The sequence below is a fragment of the Lycorma delicatula genome, chromosome 9 (assembly GCF_047948215.1).
Source record: "Lycorma delicatula isolate Av1 chromosome 9, ASM4794821v1, whole genome shotgun sequence".
NCBI classification, from domain to species: domain Eukaryota; kingdom Metazoa; phylum Arthropoda; class Insecta; order Hemiptera; family Fulgoridae; genus Lycorma; species Lycorma delicatula.
This window is the reverse complement of record NC_134463.1, coordinates 73334055-73355378: the sequence shown is the minus strand read 5'-3', so window position 1 is coordinate 73355378 and position 21324 is coordinate 73334055. Positions and strand designations below refer to the sequence as shown.

At 29.1% G+C, this 21324-nt stretch overlaps 2 protein-coding genes across 3 annotated transcripts in view; one reads left to right on the top strand and one right to left on the bottom strand.

The window, feature by feature from the left end:
- Axn (protein axin) overlaps window positions 1–5001 on the bottom strand; it is a 100691-nt gene extending 95690 nt beyond the window's left edge. For both annotated transcript variants that reach the window (XM_075375539.1, XM_075375540.1), the window contains exon 1: window positions 4812–5001. The gene's annotated coding sequence lies outside the window, so the exon portion shown is untranslated. The remainder of the gene's footprint in view (window positions 1–4811) is intronic.
- Window positions 5002–5301: 300 nt separating this feature from the next.
- On the top strand, window positions 5302–20215 carry LOC142330011 (centrosomal protein 20-like). The gene is made up of 4 exons (XM_075375016.1): window positions 5302–5580; window positions 9748–9960; window positions 14094–14178; window positions 20042–20215. The coding sequence occupies exons 1-4, from the start codon at window positions 5547–5549 to the stop codon at window positions 20106–20108; spliced, it is 399 nt and encodes a 132-aa protein (XP_075231131.1). The 5' UTR covers window positions 5302–5546; the 3' UTR covers window positions 20109–20215.
- The last annotated feature ends 1109 nt before the right edge of the window (window positions 20216–21324 follow it).

The following is a 21324-nucleotide window of genomic DNA, read 5'->3' as shown; positions in this document are numbered from 1 at the left end:
CATCAATTCCAAATTTACTCTAAGTGTTCCTCATAGATTAAGATAACTTTAAACAATTGGGCTTGCTAAACAGTATCATCCCTTTAATATCTGTTTAGAGTACATTTTAAGAAGTTTTAGTTTTATCTTAGCTACATAAACACATTCTAACAAAGTATAAGGGTGTAAATTTGTAACCACTTAACAGATAATTTGACCTCAAATTACATTAAAACTTGTTCTGTACCAAAATCTATAGATGTATCATTAAAGTTATACTCATTACTTATTTTCACCAAAATATCTTGCATATTCACCCGCTTTAAATAATTACCTAATATAATAAATTACTTCATTACATAACATAATAATTGCATGCATAAATAACAGAATTATAGTTTTCAGTAAACTCATTATTACAATTTTATAGACCTGAGATATAAAGTATTTACAATCCTGTCCCCAATACCTAAATGTGATTAAAGGAGTTCTACAAAGATTTGGGAATCTGTTTGTAAACTAAAGATTTTTAAACTAAATATCCCTCTTCCAAACACATATTTAAATACAAATATAACATAACACATATGAACATGGATTTTACAAAACAAAATTTGAAATTAAAAAGGATAAACTAAATTTAATAAGATATTAAATTAAACTGATCTATAGATAAAATTAATGATCTTAAGAAATTTCTGTGCAGATCTTATTTATTTAAAATTCACTTATGAATAGATTGTATGCACAAACAAATTGACAGATGCACACACTTCAAGCAAAAAGAACATAATATCTGCAGAACACAAATCTTTAAAACTGAAAAAAAAATCTTTAAAACAGCGTAACAATTCACAAAAATATTTTTCTTTACAATAATAAACAAAGCCCAATTTCATAAAACATTTTAAATTAAGTTTTTTAAAAATATTTATTATGCACATAAGAATGTACTTTTATATATATATATATATATATGCATGCGTGCGCATGAAACAATAATAATAGGGTTGAGAAACAAAACATCAATCATCAACAATTACATTACAGTTATGGATAAAAATGAAAAATTAACTGTGATTTCCACAAATATATTAATCTTCAATAAATAATTGTTTTTTTTAAATTTATTTTAAGTATATTAATAATCAACAATTTACTTGGCATATAACGTTTTTACTGCCCATACCAAAGTTCAATGTATTTCTAATACGGAGACAGGTAAGGTACCAAGTATAGTACTGTGACAAACTATGAGTGTTAACACTTCCATGTAAAAAAAAAATAATCACTTAAGTTTATATTGACAGGGAATGCACAGCATTGCAGTTTTAGTTAGCTACCAGCACAAATACAGCTAGTAGTTATCACAGAATATAAATATTTATCAAAAAAAATTTTTCCTTTTTAATTCTTTCCTACTACTGAGTTTTAAGTTTGGTAATATTTACGAAATAGATGAATGATTTTTAACAAACTGACTATCAAATAAACTGGCACTTTTAAGTTAAAAAATACAGGTTTGGTTTAATAATATATGAATTTTAACTGGTAAATGTTTTGGCCAGTTACAGAATACACTAAAAAGGATTTTTTAATAACAAATCTCATGGAATAATCTTTCTGCTTAAAGTAACATTTTATTAATATTTGAAACAATTCAGGAATATCCATTAAAAAATTATACATACTTTGACTGTATCAGTATATGAAATTTAGTTAACTTCAAAAACATAAATGGATAAAATAATAGTTTCAAATACTAACTGATAAAAGGATCTGAAGATAATACATCAATATTCTACCAACCCAATGAAGATTATTCACAAAATTTTTGTGATCAAAAGCAATTTTATTTTATTTTTAAAAAAGACAAAAAGATAAATTTATTAAGATGCATGATCAACTCATCCTCAGTCAGGAGTGCTGTTAATAAAACTGATACTATTACAAAAGGCTAGTCAACAATATAGTATGATCCTAGTTTAATATCATTAAAAGTACAATTACATTTTAACTGTTTTTAAATTGTTACTGGTGTACACTGTTAATTTTATCAATTAAAATCAAGCACTTTTAATGGTCAGTATAAAAAGGCACAATCAACTCCTTGAACTTTAACTAGTCTTACTGTAGTTACAAAGCAGTACAATCAAGAAATAAGAAAATAAAATTTGCAGGTTAGTACCATAAAACTGATGAATTACTAGATTAAACTAAAATTTTTGTTTAAATGAAAATCTGTTTGAAATGTTGTTTTGAATTGTTTTTCCTTCATTCTCTTTATTGTTTTACTACCATATTTCTTTTCATAATCCTGAAATGAAATCCAAGCAATTCTGTAATTTAACAAAGTTATGGATATAACTTCATTAAAACATGATGCGAAATGTCAATTATTTAGATTGTGATTGCAAACATAAAAATAACAAGATGAGATTCCAAAGAATCTCATAAATTCTAGAATCTCAAAGTAATACCTTATTTTACACTGTACACTAGGACAACTGATACAGACAAATTGATAGCATATGAATCAGGTATGAGTAATCACATTTCATAAATGACGGGTTCCTGATAGATTATACAATAATTTGTTGCAACAAATAGCATAGATCTTATTACTGATGCACATGTGCAATCACATTTTTACTAATAAACCTTACCACGTGTTCTTAAATTAGTAAATGTATGTATCATACAACTAAAAACCAAATCTGGATGAGAGAGAATCTATAACTGACACTCACTTTAATCATTACGACTCCTACCATTGGTCAAAACTAAGCTTACATCCTGAACCTCACATAATCATAAGTTTTAAATTCTAGGCAAATAATTAACACTTTTGGATCAACCACTTTCAGTAAACCAAAACATGATTAAAAATTTTTCATTCTCTTTTATCCGCAGTAGAAGGTAAAACAGAAGTATTTTAAGTACTATAAATACAGGCACATAGGTTATATGTATACAGTGTATATGTTGTATAGGAACAATAAATAATATGAGATATAATTAAATCAAATCCTTTCACATGCCACGATTCTAGAGATGAACAAGAATTCACAGTAAGAAAGCTTGAGCCTGTTGTGAAGTGATTCTTAATAAGTAAAGGTAAACAATTTTTGCAGAATATGCTTGAGTCAGTCAATGCAATATCAATGAATGACATCTGAGCAATTATGGACAAAATGGATTCTCGGTGCTTGGAGCAAAATTTGAGGCACTCTTTTGGGTGGTCATTCAGTTCTGCCTTATGTGGGTAAAATATGTCAGATCAGTTTTTCATTATCTGCATTTTCCTCTAACCCATCTCTTGATCTCTTAATCTCTGGTAGTGTTCTACAGGGTTTTAGTAATGCCCACTGGATCCACATTAAGGTAGTGGAGTCCTGTTTTAGTTAGTGTCCATGACATCTGTGTGATTGTGAGGACAGGTTCACCTATGCCTGTGCACTGCTATTCCTATGAGTGACTACACAAGAGGTCCAACTTGGGCTGAGGGGTCTTTTAGATAAGTTAATCTACCTAATACGCAAATGGTGGGCCAATTAGAACATCATCAAAATCATATAGACTGGATGCAATGCCATTAAAAAACCTAGCATAATTCATATTCTGGTTGAGATAAAAAAAACTATGGGGCAAATAGCTTACAAAAAAAGTCTATAAGCACATCTAGTAAATATCATACAGTGCTTGGGCATTTTAATATTTAAGTAATAACTTTCCAGTTATATGACATGACTTTTTTAAGTTTATTTTTTCTGAAAACAGCCTACTAATCTGTGAAACCATGAAAGATATACGTTTGAATTTGACATTAAATTAATTAACTTAATGAACTTTATCAGTACAGATATGAAAGCTTCCATGAAAAATAAATATACATTCAATTTATTGTAGTGTTAAAAAAATATTAATAAAGCGTAACATTTAAAAAAACCAAAATGAAAACCATATTTCATGAAAATACCTTCAAATTTCCTATTAAGGTCTCATACATTTGTTGTATGAAGTAATTTTGTTATTTCATTCTTGTTTTTTATAAAATTATTTCTAAAACCAGCAAATAAATTTTAATTATGAAAATCTGTGTTAATAATCTGTAACAGCTACTGAACATAAGGAAACTACACTTTTTCTCCTTTTTTCTAATATTTTTCAAACTTCAACCTGCAGTTTACAAACATCATTTTTTAAAGTGAATACAAGTCCATATTAAACAAATCAATGGGCTCAAAACACATGAATTCAACTGAAGAACTGCCCAAAAATTTGTGGATACAATGATTTTAAAAAAAATTCAAAGTGCAGCATCACTGCTATCGAATCATTGCTAGATTCAAAAGTGAACACTCAGTTTTAAAACAATTTTTCACTAACTAGCAAAAAATGTCCATTAAGCGTGTAATTTACATACAATTTACCACACTTTTGTAAACCAATCTACTTATTAATCTGCTACAATAATTCTTCAAATTACTTTCTACCAATGCACATAATAAATATGTACCTTAAAATTAAACCCAATAAAAACAATAAATTCAGATAAGTAAACCGCATTCATATCACTTAATATATGAAATAAACATAAAATCGAGATAAATAAATTACATAGCATGTCTTCTAAATTAAGAACGTGTCTATTTAAAGGTTATAATGACCGTCGAATTGAAAACAAGTTTCATCCAATTAAAATTCAATAACAAATTAAAATAGTTAAAACTGAAAGGAACTACCAAATACAAAATCTTATTAAAAATCCATTTACATTTGAAATGTGCTAAACTGAACATTTAAGAAAAGCATCTTACCACAGTTCATACCTGTTTCTTAGACGTTCCTTTCAAGTACAGTACAAATATCAACTTTACGAATAAAAAAACCAAACACTTCAACAAAAACAAACAACTGCATAAACAAACAGCAAAGCACAGAATTTATGAAATATCACATTATCAGCTATTTACATACACAAAATTGTCAAAATTTAACATCAACAAAAACACTACTCAATGTAAAAATTAACTGTCGCCATGTTTGACTAACACACTCTAGCGGAAAATAAAGTAGCGGTTTTGAAGAAACCGGCCAATGAAACTCAATTTCAAATTTTGAATATTTTTAACTACAAAAAAGTAGGAAAAATGCTAGATTCCTTAGAATTTTTTGTATTGTACATTTCAAATATTACATACAAATAAATAAAACATAATCTTGATGTGATTCGCCAATAATAACATAAATAAAAAATTTAGTTTACAAATGTGTGAAATGTACGTATACATATGCGCTATCTTTACGAAAGTATGTCAAACCAGTTTGTTTATCTTTTAGTCTAGGTTTTGGGGTCTATTTTGTTTTCTCGGCGTGGAAAGGTGTTATTTCAAAGTTTACGTATGATAACGAAAAATAGAGAAATAACTATTAATTAACTAAAGGGCTTCATTTTTGAAAAATATATTTATCTCAAAAAATTGCCTTTGCGTTTAACTCTTTTCGAAAGTAGTCATACATTTTTAGGTTATTCGTGCATACGATTTTAATTTATAATAAGCATTATGTCTGTAGCATCGGAAGAAGAACTTATGAAAGGTATTCAAATTTTCATAAATTTTTTGTTTAGACCAAGCGAAAATTCATTTATGTACCTATTTTAATTTGGTGATTGCATCATGGAGTGGAAAATAAATATAGCATTGAATTAAAGAAAAGAAAATGTTTAAGCAATATTGCTGTGGTAATTTTTAAATTAGCCTATGTAAATTTTTCAATATTTTTTTGTGGTTTAAGGATCCTCTCCGCTGTTATTAAGTAACTGAAATAACTAAAAATGTTTATTGTATCCTAACATGACATTTTGTATAGTGTATTATGAAATATCAACATTTATTATCATGTACCATTATAGATTGGGTTTTCTGTATCCAATACTTATATCATCCTTGTTTTCGTTGTCGTATCTCAAATCTCACGTGATTATGCTTTCCGTAAATGGTGGAATAAAAAGGCTGATAAACTATAGGTTGCTTTGCAGTTGCATATATATATATTTTAGTGTTTTATGTTAATTTATTCATGTTATATTATGCATAACTATTCCATAAACTCAGTTGAGAGTCTTTAGTTAACTTCAAGAGCATATCATGAAATAAAAAAAAAAAAATGAATAGGTTCTTCTTTAATATACCAACATGATTACAAGTATTTTTCAAATAAAATTTGTATATGGTTAATAATTATTTTTAAAATGAATGAATTTAGAAAATCATAAGTAGAAATATTGGGGTCTCATCGGTTAAATGACCACCACTGTAAGACCCTTGGGTACTTTATAATTAAACAGAGGCCACTTGTTTTCAAAAGGAAGAATGATGTTTTTAAAAACTCAAATATTTGGTTAGATTATATTAATCTCGCCAAACTTAGCCTACACTCGCTGCACTTGCTAACCGTCGCTCGCTCGTCAAGTTTAGTGAGCATAGGTTAAGTTTAGTTAGATTATATTTATAAGAGTCATATTTATATATTTTTACTTTATTTTATATATTTATAGCAGTGGTCATATAACCCATGAGACTCGTATATTGTACGCCTTGAAAACTAACAATTTGTTGTTAACTTACTCCACAATTTATCACAGTGTGCTGCTTAGTCTATTGTTGACCATTAATACATCCAAATTCTAGTTACAGTAAATTATGAACAGAGACAGTTATATTGTAACAAATTTTTCAAGTCACTTTCAATATACAAGTCCGTCAAAAAAAATGAAAAATATTAAGGTAAGAAAAGTAAAAACATCAGCCATTAAAGAAGGCCACAAAAGCTACTGAAAAGTTATGAGGAAGTTTTGAAAAATTACATTTATTATATTTTTCTAAGTTTGTTACTTAAATGTATCTGCAAATAATGAAAGTTTGATTCTGCATATTATATGAGTTTGATATAATTTAGCTGCTAATAGTTGTCAACAGCGTGGAATGAGATTGCGTGTAATGTTTTTTTTAAATTTATTTAGGGAAACTAGTTTATTTAACAAATTTTGGATATCAGCAATTTTTTTTAACATCCTTCATTCTTTAAGATGTTAATTCCTGACACTTTCCAGTTATTTTGTAACCATCAGGTGTAATTGTTTTTATTTTTTATATTATTTTTAAGTCATGTTTTTTTTATTTCCCAGTCTCTTTTGAATTTATGCATAACTTTTTGCCAATACTTGTGAAAGTATATACCCTTTTTGTTTTTACTAATGCAACAGTTGCTGTAATATACTTCATACCAAGAAAGGGACTGTAACTTGCTCTAGTTTACTTCTCTTTTGCTATTTAATTAAATTTATATTACCATGGTTTGCTTTGATAAAAATATAAAATAATATAAGCATAGACAACCAATTCCTCAGGATGAATTCAGTAAGGTACGAAACATTATTAAGAATACTATTTAAAAATAAGTTGTGATAAATTTTGTTCATCACATTTCTTTTGTTGAAATTTAGTATATAAATGGTTTGCAAAAAACCTTACCTCAGCATAAATATGTTTAGGTGTAAAGTTGAATATAGAAAAAAATTTCTTGTATTGAAATATAAAAGAAACTTCATCTAGTAGGAAATGATCTAATGAAAGTTTATTTTGACAGAATTTTTTTTTAATTTCATTTTTTGCATAGAGTTGGTGTATGTGGAGTTAATTAAAATTACCTTATATTGAAATAAAATGAAACCACATAGCAGAAAAATTATCGAATAAAAGTTTAAGCTTGACAAATTGTGTTTTGATTTCATTTTTTGCATAGAGTTAAAGATGGAATTTTCCATAAGAGTTCCATGTAGACAAAGTCATACTTGTTTGTAAATAATCGTTTTTGTAAAAAAAAAAAGAATGATCACTAATTTTGTAGACAAAATTAGTGAATGATCACTAATTTTGAATAAATTTGGAGACAAATTCCTTTTTTGAAAAAGCATGTTTATATGCATGAATAGTGTTCAATATAAATATTAAATAAATCATTAAAAATACTTGACGGGATGTGTTTTATATATATATATATATATGCTTATGTATAAAATTTTGAGGTTCAAAAATCTCCAAACTACTAAATCAGTTTCATTGAAATTTTGTTATGCAAGTTAAAATTTGATGAAAATTGGTTGAGTCGTTCTTGACCGATAAGGATCAGCTGAGCTCGGTCAGACCACTTCTGAAATCTGAATATTTTAGAGTAGTTACTGTGGGACTTTGAAGTGCTTCAATAAAAAAACAAGAATGCTAATTGAAAAACTGTTTTGCACATAAGATTGCTCTTTTATTGAGATTCATAAATACAATTCATTTATCCAAAATCATTCTCATTTATTTAAATATTAAGATGAATTTGAAGGTATGGAAGGTGTCAAAAACCCCTATTTTAAAGATTATAGAGATAGCATCGCCACCTCTCTGTCAAGTTATCATACTTGCCAGAGAGGGTGTTAGCGATACCCCTCGATAATGGACATAACTCCAAGAAACAGTTCAAAGATTGTTTCTCATTCTGAGAGTATCAGTATGACACAACAACAAATAGCGTCTGAGTATGTTGTTGGACTACCTTGTTATTTGAAAACAATTTAATGAAAGTGCTTCCTTTTCACCTCAAAGGAAAGGCAAATGTGGCCATAAAAGAAAAATTACTCCAACACAAGATCGATTATTAGTAAGAGAAAGTAAACTTGATCCAAGATTATCTGCTGTGGGCTTAAATTGAGAATTAGCAGCCAGAGGAAGAGATTTACATGTAACAACTGTTAGACACCAACTTCTTGCAGCTAGACTGAAAGCTTTGTTGGCCAGCTAAAAATCAGCTTTTAACACCAGTGATGTGCTATAAAAGGCCCTTGAGGCATAAGCACATGCTAACTGAACTAAAGAAGACTAGAAATATGGTATGTTTTCCATTGAGTCGCTGAATATTTTTATAAGAGGCAAAAGGTATGTCAGAAAACCATCAGATGAAAATACATCACCTCATATCTAACGATCAGTTAAATATCCCCAGAAAATATTTTTTGGGATTGTTTCACATTTGAAGGCCCTTGTCCATTGGTTTCATTACATATTATATGGTTTTTTGAAAAGTGATGTATGTATCAAGATTCTGAAGAAAAGGATTGATACACAACTTCAAAACAAATTCTCACAAGGCAATAGAGTATTCCAAAAAGATTTGGTGCCATGCCATACTGCCAAAAAAGTGGAAAAAGTCTTGAAGAATGAAACAAAGTGCTCCCTTGGCCAGGCAACTCCTCAGACTTAAACTCAATTGATAATCTTTGGGCAATAGTCAAAAAACAACTCAAAAATGAATTGTACCACAAAAATTGACCTCATTAAGGCAATAATAGCCACATTTGGTTTCATGATGAAAAAATAAAAGAAATGTTCAGTACTCTTGTTGAATTGATGCCAGATTGTATGCTTGAAGTGACTGAAAAAATGAGGACATATTAATTGCTAGATATTCACAGATTTTACAGATATGATTTTTTTTTTCAAATAAAGTTACGTTTTATTAAATAACATAAGTGTTTGGATTAATTTTCATGCTGTAGTAATTTAGGAGAACAGAAAAAGTTCTAATTACAGATTTGTAATCTTCACTAAAAAGCAATGTAGAAAAAGATATCACAATTGAAGAAATATAAAACAATTTTATTTTTCAGTGTAGTTTTTAATTTAAAAAACATTGAATTTTGTTTTGTTTTTTTAATAGCTGTAACAGAATCATTAAATGAGATGGGTAGTTTAAGTAAATTGACAGCAATAACACGTGCTGAAGTATTAACTGTATTGAATAGCAAAAACAATGAAATTGATAAAGACAAAATACCACGTCTAAATAGCACTGTTAATTTGATTAATGAACTTATTAGAGAATATTTAACATGGTTGGATTACAGATGTACCTCATCTACATTAATTGCTGGTAAGTACAATTATTAATAAATAAATAATAAAAAATTGGATCAAATGCAAAGGTTAAAATTATAAAACATTCATTACAGGAATAACTTACTGAAATTTAAAAAGCACTTCCAAGAACTTTTTTACACCATATAAATAAACTAAACAGCAGTATAAGTATCCTGGTCAAATTACATTATCTTGGTCTTGATAGATCTCACAGATCCATGACCTGCGACAAAAGTCTCCACTACCTCTCCCCATCCTTTGCCCCCTCACCAAAATCCTTGATACCATCACACCACCTCCGTCTAGTTCTTCCTCTTTTACATCTCCCTCTTCTCTATGCCTGATCGCCCTCAGACTTATACTGTCCTCTATTCTTGAACAAATGATCCGCCCATCTTGGCTTATTCTTCCGCACCACTCTCACAATTCTATCATCATTGTACATCTCATCCAATTCCCTGTTTTTCCTCACCCCTGTTGTTCATAGATTCAAAGATTCTTCTCAAAATTTTATTGGTTTATTTTCCTTTCTTTCAGTAAGTGCCTACTTTTCACATCCATAAGTCACAATTGGACTTAACACCTCCTTATGTATTCCTATAGAAGCTCTAGAAACTATCTTTGATCTCAATGTACACACGTGTTGAGATCATGCGATTTCCAGCGCATACATGGCTCTATTCTCCTTGCTTAATCACTCCTTTATTTCTCACTCACCCCCATTCATATCATTGATCACCTCTCCCAGATGAAACTTCATTTACCCTTCTGTATAACTTTTGACCAAACACAGCCATCCCATCTCCAATCCCTCCACTATTTATAATCATCATGTATATCTTGTCTTTACTTATCTCCAGACCCACTACTTTTGATTTTTCTCAAAAGGTATCAATATCTACTCCAACTCAATTTTTCACCACATCATCAGCATATGGTGGAATGGTAGCGTTTCAGCCTTTCATCTGAAGATCCAAGGTTTGAATCCCAGTCAGGCATGGCACTTTTCATACACTATAAAATCTCCATTTCATATTCCCATGTACAAGCTTCAAGCTTATATGTGGAATTAATACAAAAAAAAAATACAATCTTCCAGATAATTAGTTTCTCTTCAACGCACCTTCTTGTAAATCCATTCCAAGACCAGATTAAAAATCAAGGGTGACACTGTATCTCCCTGTCTCACATTTGTACAGGTCTTAAAATATTCCATTAGCTCACCTCCAATCTTCACCCTGTTTTCAGTATCATCAAGGCACACACCAATCATCCTGACCAACTTACCAGGAATGCGTAGCTTAATAATCTTATTTCTTCACAAGCTGTCATATTCCTTCCTAAAATCTATGAAAAAATAAATGAGATCTTTCCATATTCAATCCTATTCTCAAATAGCTGCTCGATGATGAACAACTGATAGATAGCTGATTTATTTCTTTTAAACCAAGCTTGGTACTCTCCTACCAACGACAGAGCATAAGGCTTGAGTTTGTTTGTTAGCACAATGGAAAAGACATTGTATGCAGTGCACAGGATAGCATTGCCTGTGTAGGTGTTTGCTGCATTCCAACATATATCCAAGTCGTACTTTCCATTTCCATAAGCAGATTATCATAAATTCCTTCTCTGTACATTGATTTAGTGTTCCACATGCCAATTTTCATAATATTCCTGAATTTTTCATTTTTACTTGCTGAAAGTCCCTGTTCTATCCATGGCTTAAAAGTCACTTTCATAATTCCTATTTTTCCAGGGATGAATTGTTGGCACATTGCCTAAACCCCAACCTGCAGGACTGGATTATTTTATATATGGGTTTTCTTCCCCTAGTCTTTGAAAAGCCAACTCCTAAACTGTGAGGCAGCAGTGCTAGTTTTTTGTCTGTATTTTATTTCCTCTGTACCCACCATATTTGATGAACATTCACCTATCTGCTATCTAGGAAGGCACCTGATGGGGACTATCAACCCCACAAGGGGTTAGAGACAAAAAAAATACATTTTCAAGTACAGCTAATATTAAAAATGAAACAATAAATAAAATCCCTTACACTCTAAAAACTTAAAAAAAAACAGCAATAAAAAGACACTTGATGAAGGAGTAAATATTGAACTTGATTATATTAGGGAAATAACTGCTTTTAGTTTAAATTTTCAAAATTATTCAAATTATAATAACAGGAACAGAGTTTCTATATTTTTTGCTGCTATTACAATTGTGTTTTTTTTTATTATAAAAACATGTATTAAAAAGAATATGGCTAAAAAGGTGGAATGTGTGTTTTGAATTATGTCTGTTCATTTAGTCTTTTTTATATGCTAATTGAAGACATTATACAAGTTGTACATGTTTGTCCAATTCAAAAAGACACCTGTATGAAAATAGCAGCATGAGTCACTATAAATGATTGCAAAGAACCGAAAACGTCTGAAGTAAGAATTTTAAGAAAATTTTGTTCTGCATAGAAAAACATAGCAGAATTTGCTGTGGATTATATAGCAGTGTATTCACTGCTGTATAACTTTGACCAAATTTTAATTTTGTTATTTATGTAACATATAAGCAAAAAGATTCAAAATTGTGAAAAATTGTTGATTATTTTTATGAGTACTCATCAAAACAAAACCTACTTCATCAGTAAAGTTAACCTTAATGTATCATTGCAAGTTTATTAATTACAATTACGTTCCTATTGCTGGTAAATAGAAAATTATAGACATTCCAAATACAAAAATCTAATCTAATAAAATAATTATAATTTCTCTTTATACTTCTTATCTGTTCAATAATAAAATTTATTTTGTAAAATATACTCTAATTGTTTATAATATTAATTTATTATTTGTTGATTTAATCGTGGTAGATGAAAAGAATTTTTGAAATTTGGTAATGTATACAGCTAATTTTTACATATTTATGTGAAATTTACTTATTTTCATTGGTTCCAGAATTATAGCCAAATAAAATTTTAATTAATGAAATATTTGGTCTTTCAAGGGGTAGGCACATCGGTTCAAATCTAACTTCATCTCCTTTTTTTTTAATTTAAATGTATTGATTTATTAATAATTATTAACCTCTGATAGTAAAAATTTTTTTTTTTAAAAATGCATATATGTAATTAATAGGTATACAAGGAAGTCATGTGGTGTCCACATCAGATTTTTTACTTATGTTTTTAAACTAATAAATTCTAATTATATAACATTTTCAATTGTCAATCTCACAATATCCTGATCGAGCTGTGAACACGCTACAATGTATTATGTTCTCTTTGCGAGAGTGATATATAAAAAATTATTTTATATTTTATAAATTTGTATTTAAAAATGGCTGTTTTGTCATGATGTATGATATCTAGGTTCTGAAATAAAAAGAGCTTCAAATTGTGAAAAAGAAAAACATTTATTTTCATAACACAATCACAGCATTAATGCAACATTATGCATGGCAATCTGGTATCATTTAAAACAAATTTCTAAACATATAAATTGTATTTATTAAACTTATAAGAGCTCCAACTTAATTATTTTTGAAGAGAAATAAATAGTAGTTGAAAATATACTTTTTTAAGTAGTAATTTTTTTCTTCTGACTAAATAACAGTTTTCTACTGTTATAGTTATGTTACATTTAATTATTTGAGAGCTAAAGTTCATTTCAATTGATTTATTAAATTAGTGTTTTATTTCAGCAATTTTTATTTACTTGCTTAATCATTTTTAATGATTTATCATTTAGAGTAAACATACTCTAAATGATATTGCTTCTCCCTGATATCTCTACCCTGATAACAGTCAGAGTAGCAGTATAAGCTAAAACTAATGATCAATCTAGATTTGTTCACTTCAGAATCACTGTTAGCAAGTCAATTCGAACAATGATGTAACTGGTTGTTAAATGATTTCTGTTTGTCATTCTCGTTGGGTAGCAGATAATCTGCTCATTGGCCTCAAGTGGGAATAGGGATTACGGTTTCCTCTTATCAGAGGGAATCCATTGACCTGGTATTTTTACTGTCTGCTGTAGTTATATCTGTACTTTCTGCCAATTTCAATCTATCCAGTTTTTTCCAAATGTAATTTGGGGGTCAGCATAATATTACTACTACAGAATTAATTTAAAGTGTTTCTTTATGTCTCAGAATCAGGTATGTCTGATGCCCCTGTACCAAGGTCTGTTTTACTGAGGGAATTAAATGTTCAAGATAAAGGAAATTCTTCTGATTTGTAAGTTTTAAATTACATTTACATTACAGGTTTTATAGTGAAGTACTTCTGGTAATTTCAGACATACATGGTCTATGTTAATTTTCAGTAGCTGCAATACATGACTTTGTATCTACTGGGTTCTTAGCATATAGAAATTTCAAGTAAAAAAATAAAGATATACAAGGGTTATTTTTTTTTCAAGGTCTGATCGGTCGCAAAATAAAAACCCGTAGAAAAATCAGATGAACCTTTGCGCATATGTGTTGCGCAGCGACTCTAGTATGGCCTTCAATCACGCCGCGTCACTTCGTTTAGTTCTGAACACGCAGCTAGCACATAAACATGTCTACAACAATAGCATTTCCTGCCAAGTGTGAAGTACATGCGGTAATTCGATTTCTTCAGGCTGAGGGATGTAATGCAGCTAAAATGCATCGACGAATAAGTAATGTGTACGGTGAAACTTGAATGAGTGACAGCAAAGTGCGCAATAGTGCAGGAACTTTAAAGCAGGACGTACAGATGTTCATGATGCAGGCGGTCAAGGAAGGAAGCGAGTGTCAACCGATGATCTCGTTGAGCGAGTGGATGAAGCAATTCGAGAAAATCGTTGGTTCACAATTTCTGTATTGAGTGATTCATTTCCTGAAATTTCAAGGTCAGCTCTCTACACCATTGTGAGTGAGAGACTTCAGTACCGCAAACTGTGTGCAAGATGGGTTCACAAGATGCTGTCCAACCATCACAAAACAATGAGAATGGATGCCTCCGTAACGTTTTTCCAGCGCTATCACAATGAAGGAGAAGATTTTTTGAACAAAATTGTCACAGGGGACGAGACATGGGTCCATTTCAAAACTGAAGAAACAAAATAACAATCCAAACAGTGGATGCATTCTCATTCTTCCAGTAAACCAAAGAGTTCAAGCGAACCTTTTCCAACAGAAAGTGTATGGCTACTGTGTTCTGGGACCGGAATGGAGTTCTCTTAGTGGAATTCATGGAACGTGGCATGACCATCACTGCGTGACTCTTCAACGTCTACGAAGAGCAATCCAGAATAAGCGGAGAGGAATGTTGTCATCAGGCATTGTCTTTCTACATGACAATGCTCAGCCGCACACTGCAGCTGTAACAAAGAAGCTCCTGCAGCGTTTTCGTTGTGTTTGATCACCCACCATACAGCCTGGACTTGTCTCCATCTGATTTTCACCTCTTTGCTCACATGAAACGCTGGCTAGGAGGACAAAATTTTGGTACAGACATCGAGCTGCAGACCAGAGTAGAAACATGGCTGAAAACACAGACAGCTCCGTTCTATGACGAGTGTATTGGAAAGTTGTTACCACACTATGACAAATGTCTAAATCGGAGTGGCTACTATGTAGAGAAATAGCGTAACTATGTAAGTACTTGTTACAAATAAAAAAATTTTTATTTTCACTGTGGTTTTAATTTCATGACCGATCGGAACTTGAAAAAAAAATAACCCTCGTAGCCATTAATAAAAACTTGTACTTTGTAAAGCATGTGATCAGTTCTGATTTCACACCTTTTGTGAAACATCAGTTGAAGGTAGCCCGATAAAGTGATTTCCTGGTGGCAGTAAGCCGTATTCACCAAATATATTATATTGATGTGATAGTAACCAGCTAGAGTACAGTCTCCAAGAAAAAGTTGTCCTCACTTCTGTCATTAGCATTTGCAGGAATATTTTGAGAGATGTTGTTACCAAAATTAAAAGCTAAATTTTTTGAAAGCTCTTTATATTTTATTGCTTGTTTATTTTAAATATGATTTTGCTTTTAATTTTACATTTTCTCTTAAAAATTTAGTTAATTAAACTTTTACACCCATTTTGATGATTCTTTTATGTTTTGGTGAGTTGGTCTTGTGGTGAACTCATCACAAATCAGCTGATTTCAAAGTCAAGAGTTCTAAGGTTCAAATTCTAGTAAAGGCAGTTACTTTTATACGGATTTGAATTCTAGCTTGTGGATACCGTTGTTCTTTGGTGGTTGGGTTTCAATTAACCACACATCTCAGGAATGGTCGACCTGAGACTGTACAAGACTACACTTCATTTACATTCATACATATCATCCTCATTCATCCTCTGAAGTAATCCCTTACAGTGGATTGGAGGCTAAACAGATGAAAAGAGGGGTCTTATTAACAACTACTTACTATTAGTTTTTCTTTTTGTTATTGTATCCTTGTGGTTTGAAAATTTTTTATGAGTTTTTTTAATATTTTCTTTTCATGTGTATTTTTTTAAAATTAAATATTTGTTTTGTTTTTTCTGTATTGTATTTGTTATAAAGAATGCTATATTTATGATTTGTATAAACTGCTTATAGAATATATGCTTAGTGAATGTACAGAATAATGCAGTTTGAAAAAACTACCATGAATTTTACAAAAAGTAATAATTTGATTATTTAAATATAATTTACAAAGACTTATTAATTATAATGAAGAATAATTATAATGAAGATTCTAGAACATACCTGCCTCCTTCCCAATGTAAAAAGTATTTTATTTAAGTAATGATAATTTGTAATATAACCAAAAAAGATCATTAATATTATGAATGCTCTACCAAACAAATTGATGTAACAGAATTTATAAGTGATTTAGACAATAAAACAATGAGTTTGGTTTATTTATTACATTTTATGGAGGGAAACAACATACTTTATGATTTTTCAAAACCATTGTTCACCTAAGCTGTATTATTTCTAAAAAAAAAAAAAAAAAAAAAAAAAAAAATCTTTTAATGTAATGTATTTAAATAGCAAATTTATTGTTTTTAATTCAATACATCTAGATAAATTGAATTTTATTATTGGTCATTTTAAGACACTCTTTGTTTTATAAAATTACACATGATGAACTAGTTGACTAACTAAGTACCAGTATACCGTTCATTAAATAATTACACCATGTATATTAAATTAATACTTTTAATAAAAAAATCAAACTACTCATTTTATCATTAAAAACAGATATTTTTGAATTATTATTACAATTGACTGTCATGGATAGTCACTAATTGTGGAATTTTTATTTTTATTCTATAATCAGCATGATGAAGTTTGGATAAACCTTTTTCTTCTTTTTTTAAAAAAAAATATTAAAATCAAGCTATAGAGGTGTGTTTTAGGTCTTCTTTTAGGGGCTATTTTGCTCCTACATCATTGGAAATTCAGGTGATGCTATTGGCAAACAGTATCTCCTGCAATATCACAGATGAATGACTATTAACCTTAACTCATAAAATACTGAAATTATGTATATAAACTCTTTTTCTGTTGCAATCAATTTAAGAAAAGAGAATAATTTATATTTGTTTTAATATTTTAAATTGTAAAAAGTCTTGTTTCAGTGTTTGTGGAGATTATATAAACAGTTAAGATATATTTAATATATTTTCATGTTTAGAAGTATGTTTATTGTTGGAGATTTATATTCTGTATTTATACCTGTTTCAAAGCACATTCACTAGTTAACAAAGTTACTCATACACTATCAGTTACTTTTATTTCATCAAACAATTAATATAATCATTAGGCATTTTTTAAGTATACTCATAATTAAAAAAAAAAGAAAAATTCAATAAGGAACATAAGTTCTGTAATGTAAGACCTATAGTGTGTGCTTAAAAAAATCAAGATTCTACAATTAAAAGTGATAAAAAAATCTTCTCTTAAATTTAATAGAAATATGTTTCGGAATAACATAACTCTAAATGATTATAAATCTATTATTTATTTTAGGAGGTCATACTTTATAGGCATATTCCATCAAAATAATGATAAAAGTTCATATAAATGTAGGTATGGAAATGTTCTGTTTTCAAGTTACTAATAAGTGATAGATTTAACCCACATTCCTGCTCTGCTATATAATATTGTAATGCTATTTTTAAATAAGACACAAATTGTTGAACAAAATTAGTAGTTTTTTTATATAGTTTTACATGAAAAATTTAGCAAAGGTGGGTCTCCACCTTTGTAATTTTCAAGAAAATTGTTCGATCACTGATTAAAAGATGGAAGCTGGAAAGCATGCTTCTTTAGATTTGGTGAAAATTTACTTTGTTAAATTGTCAATAACCAAATAAAATTCAACATAAAATTTCTAGATAATTTAATTCTGAGAAAACTGATGTAATTAAGTCAGTAAAACTGAACAGAAATATTAAAAATTTAATTTTTACTTAAGATCAAACAAAATACAAACTAGTCAAAAATTCTTTCTACTATAATGTATTTCATATTTGTCTTTCAGTCTCTCATTTTCATGTTAGGAACACTAATCTACATATATCAATGACCTGTAGGCCTAAAAAGCAATGCTTTTTCAGGGATTATAAAACAATTTTCTTTAAAACTACTGAAACTATTTTTCAGTTTTGCTCAAAATAATTTGTGTATGGAGAGTTATATTATTTTGTCTTTAAAGTAGAAATCTGGGCAAAACCTTTATTCGTGAACAAACTGTTTCCAGACCCATGTTTAAATGAACTTTTTCCTTTATTTTGTTGTGAGAATACACTTATAAAATATGGCAGAAATTTTATTTATTATATAAAAAATTTTCTTTAGACTATTAAAAAAAATAATTTAGATATCTTTTACATGTAATTTAAATCAAAAAATATTTGTGTAATTTTCATTTGAAAGCACATTTCATTTATTTATCTATGATTATATACTCCTTAAAGCAATCCCTCATCAAATAAAGTGGGCTTAGCCAATTATTTTTTTCTTTTTAAGTTTTGAAAACTTTCTGAAATTCACTTTTCATTATAGCATTTAGGTCAGTCTTTCAAGAGAATTTTTTTTACTTTTTGCTGTCTCAAGAGAAAAAAGTCACATTAATGCCATATAATATGAATAAAGTGACTATGGTATCATTTTTTTTTCCGAAATGAAACGACTAGCACTAGATAGGGAATCTTGGAAAGCTGCACAAACCAGTCAAATGACTGAAGACAAAAAAAGGTATCATTTTGGAATTTTTGGCTAAAAATTTGTGAATAAGCAATGATATGTGAACTGATATGTTATAGTATAATTTCCAAGAATTTTCCTTTCCTAAATCTGACCATTTTGTTTTTTATAAATAGCTCCACCTAAATATGTAAAATGCACAATATTATTGTTTATTAATCATAACATTTCAGGTACATTCATGATATTCTCAGGTAGGATTTTGGTTTCTGGTAATAGCAGAAAAAAGTCAGAAGAAATTTTAACATTTCATCAAACATCATATTATATTTTCAATCACTGGTCTTTCCGGGAGCTTCCATTAAGATAATTTGCCCTAAAATTTGACTTTGTAACTGTACACCCACAATTTATTGCAAATTATAGATACTTGGAAACAATTTTAGATCATTAGTAACTTTCATTTATCATTTCCTAAGCAGTTTTTTCTTTTAATGAAATTTCAGAGAAATTTTAATTTCAAAATAAAAGTATCAATTTCTTCAATAGATTCCGTAACTGATTACTGACTAATCATTATTGTTGATTGATGATTTATGATGATGATGATGATGGTCAGCCATGATTTTTCCTTACTTTCTTCCATTGTTTCAACACTCATTGATTAGCGTGGCTTCCAACTTGTTCTCAATTTTTATTTAAAATATTATGAAAACTCCTTTGATCCTGCATTATAAAATATTTAAAAATCATCAAATGCAACAAAACTTTGGCTATAAAGCCAAAAGTGTGGATCCAGTACAGTTGCACAGAAGAACAGGTATATGTTTTTTCATTCAGTCTCTTTTTTTAACAAACATTATAATTATGTATGTATATTTATAATAACTATTAAATTATTGTTATTTTATTTTTTATTTTAGGCCAGTTCTGCTGAGTTTAGTTTCTACTTTCAAAAATATGCCATCTGTTATGGACCACTTAACTTAGAGTTCAATGAAGTTAAATAAACTATTTCATTTCACTTTTAAATTTTGTTTTATTAATTTTATAAATTGTGTAACTAACTTTGTTTTCTAATAAATGTTTTAACCCAGTGAGTGAATTTTCGTTATAAATACTTTAAATGTTTATATTACATTAGTAACACAAAAGAGAAATTGTTTTTAAGTTCTCAATATGCATAAGAACTACATTAGATTAAGCTGATGAGAAGGAAGGTTGTTTAAAAATGTAAAAGAGCAAAATGTTGGTGTTAGGCATGGAATGATTGCTGGAGATTTTAGTTTGTACTGCCAAAGTGTGTAATGAATGGCATGAGCAGGAGATTTTAGGAAATCCACCAGCCTGGTGTAGTGGTGAAAAACATGTCTTCCCAAATCAGCTGATTTGGTAGTCAAGAGTTCCAGCACTCAAGTCCTAGTAAAGTCAGTTATTTTTACACAGATTTGAATACTAGATCATGGATATCTATGTTCTTTGGTGGTTGGGTTTCAATTAATCCCACATCTGAGGAGTGGTCGAACTGAGATTGTACAAGACTACACTTCATTTACATTCATACATATCATCCTCCATTCATCCTCTAAAATATTATCTGAAAAGTAATTACCGAAGGCTAAACAGGAAAAAGAAAGAAAGGAGATTTTAGGAAGAAATTCCTTGAATATTTATTTTTTGCCATGAAAACCCATTTTTATGCTTTTAATTTTCTGAAGCAGATGTTCTGAACTGAAATTCTCTGGCTGTTCTTTGGTTTATGAACATAAATAAAAAATAAACAATGTATGTATGTCATCCAAATATAAAATGCATAAAATAAAATAAATAAATATATCAATTACATGAAAATCTCTACTTCAGACAGTAAATTATTTAAATTTTATCATAAATTCTATAAAAAGTATAATGTTACTTACAAATTTATACCTTTAATAATGTTTTACAATAAAAGCAAAAACAAAAATAAAAAATATTTTTATTAATTATATTGTGTCATTGACAAAACAAAATATCAAATCGTATGCAAATAAAATATTAAAAACTTTTCAAACAAGCCGTAATACTGAAGTATGAATTATACTTTTGTGTGGAAATCCACCATGATTTCAACACTCAGCTTGGCTTTCAACTTGTTCTCAATTTTTATTCAAATTATTATGAAAACATTTTGATCCTGCATTATAAAATATTTAAAAATCCTCGA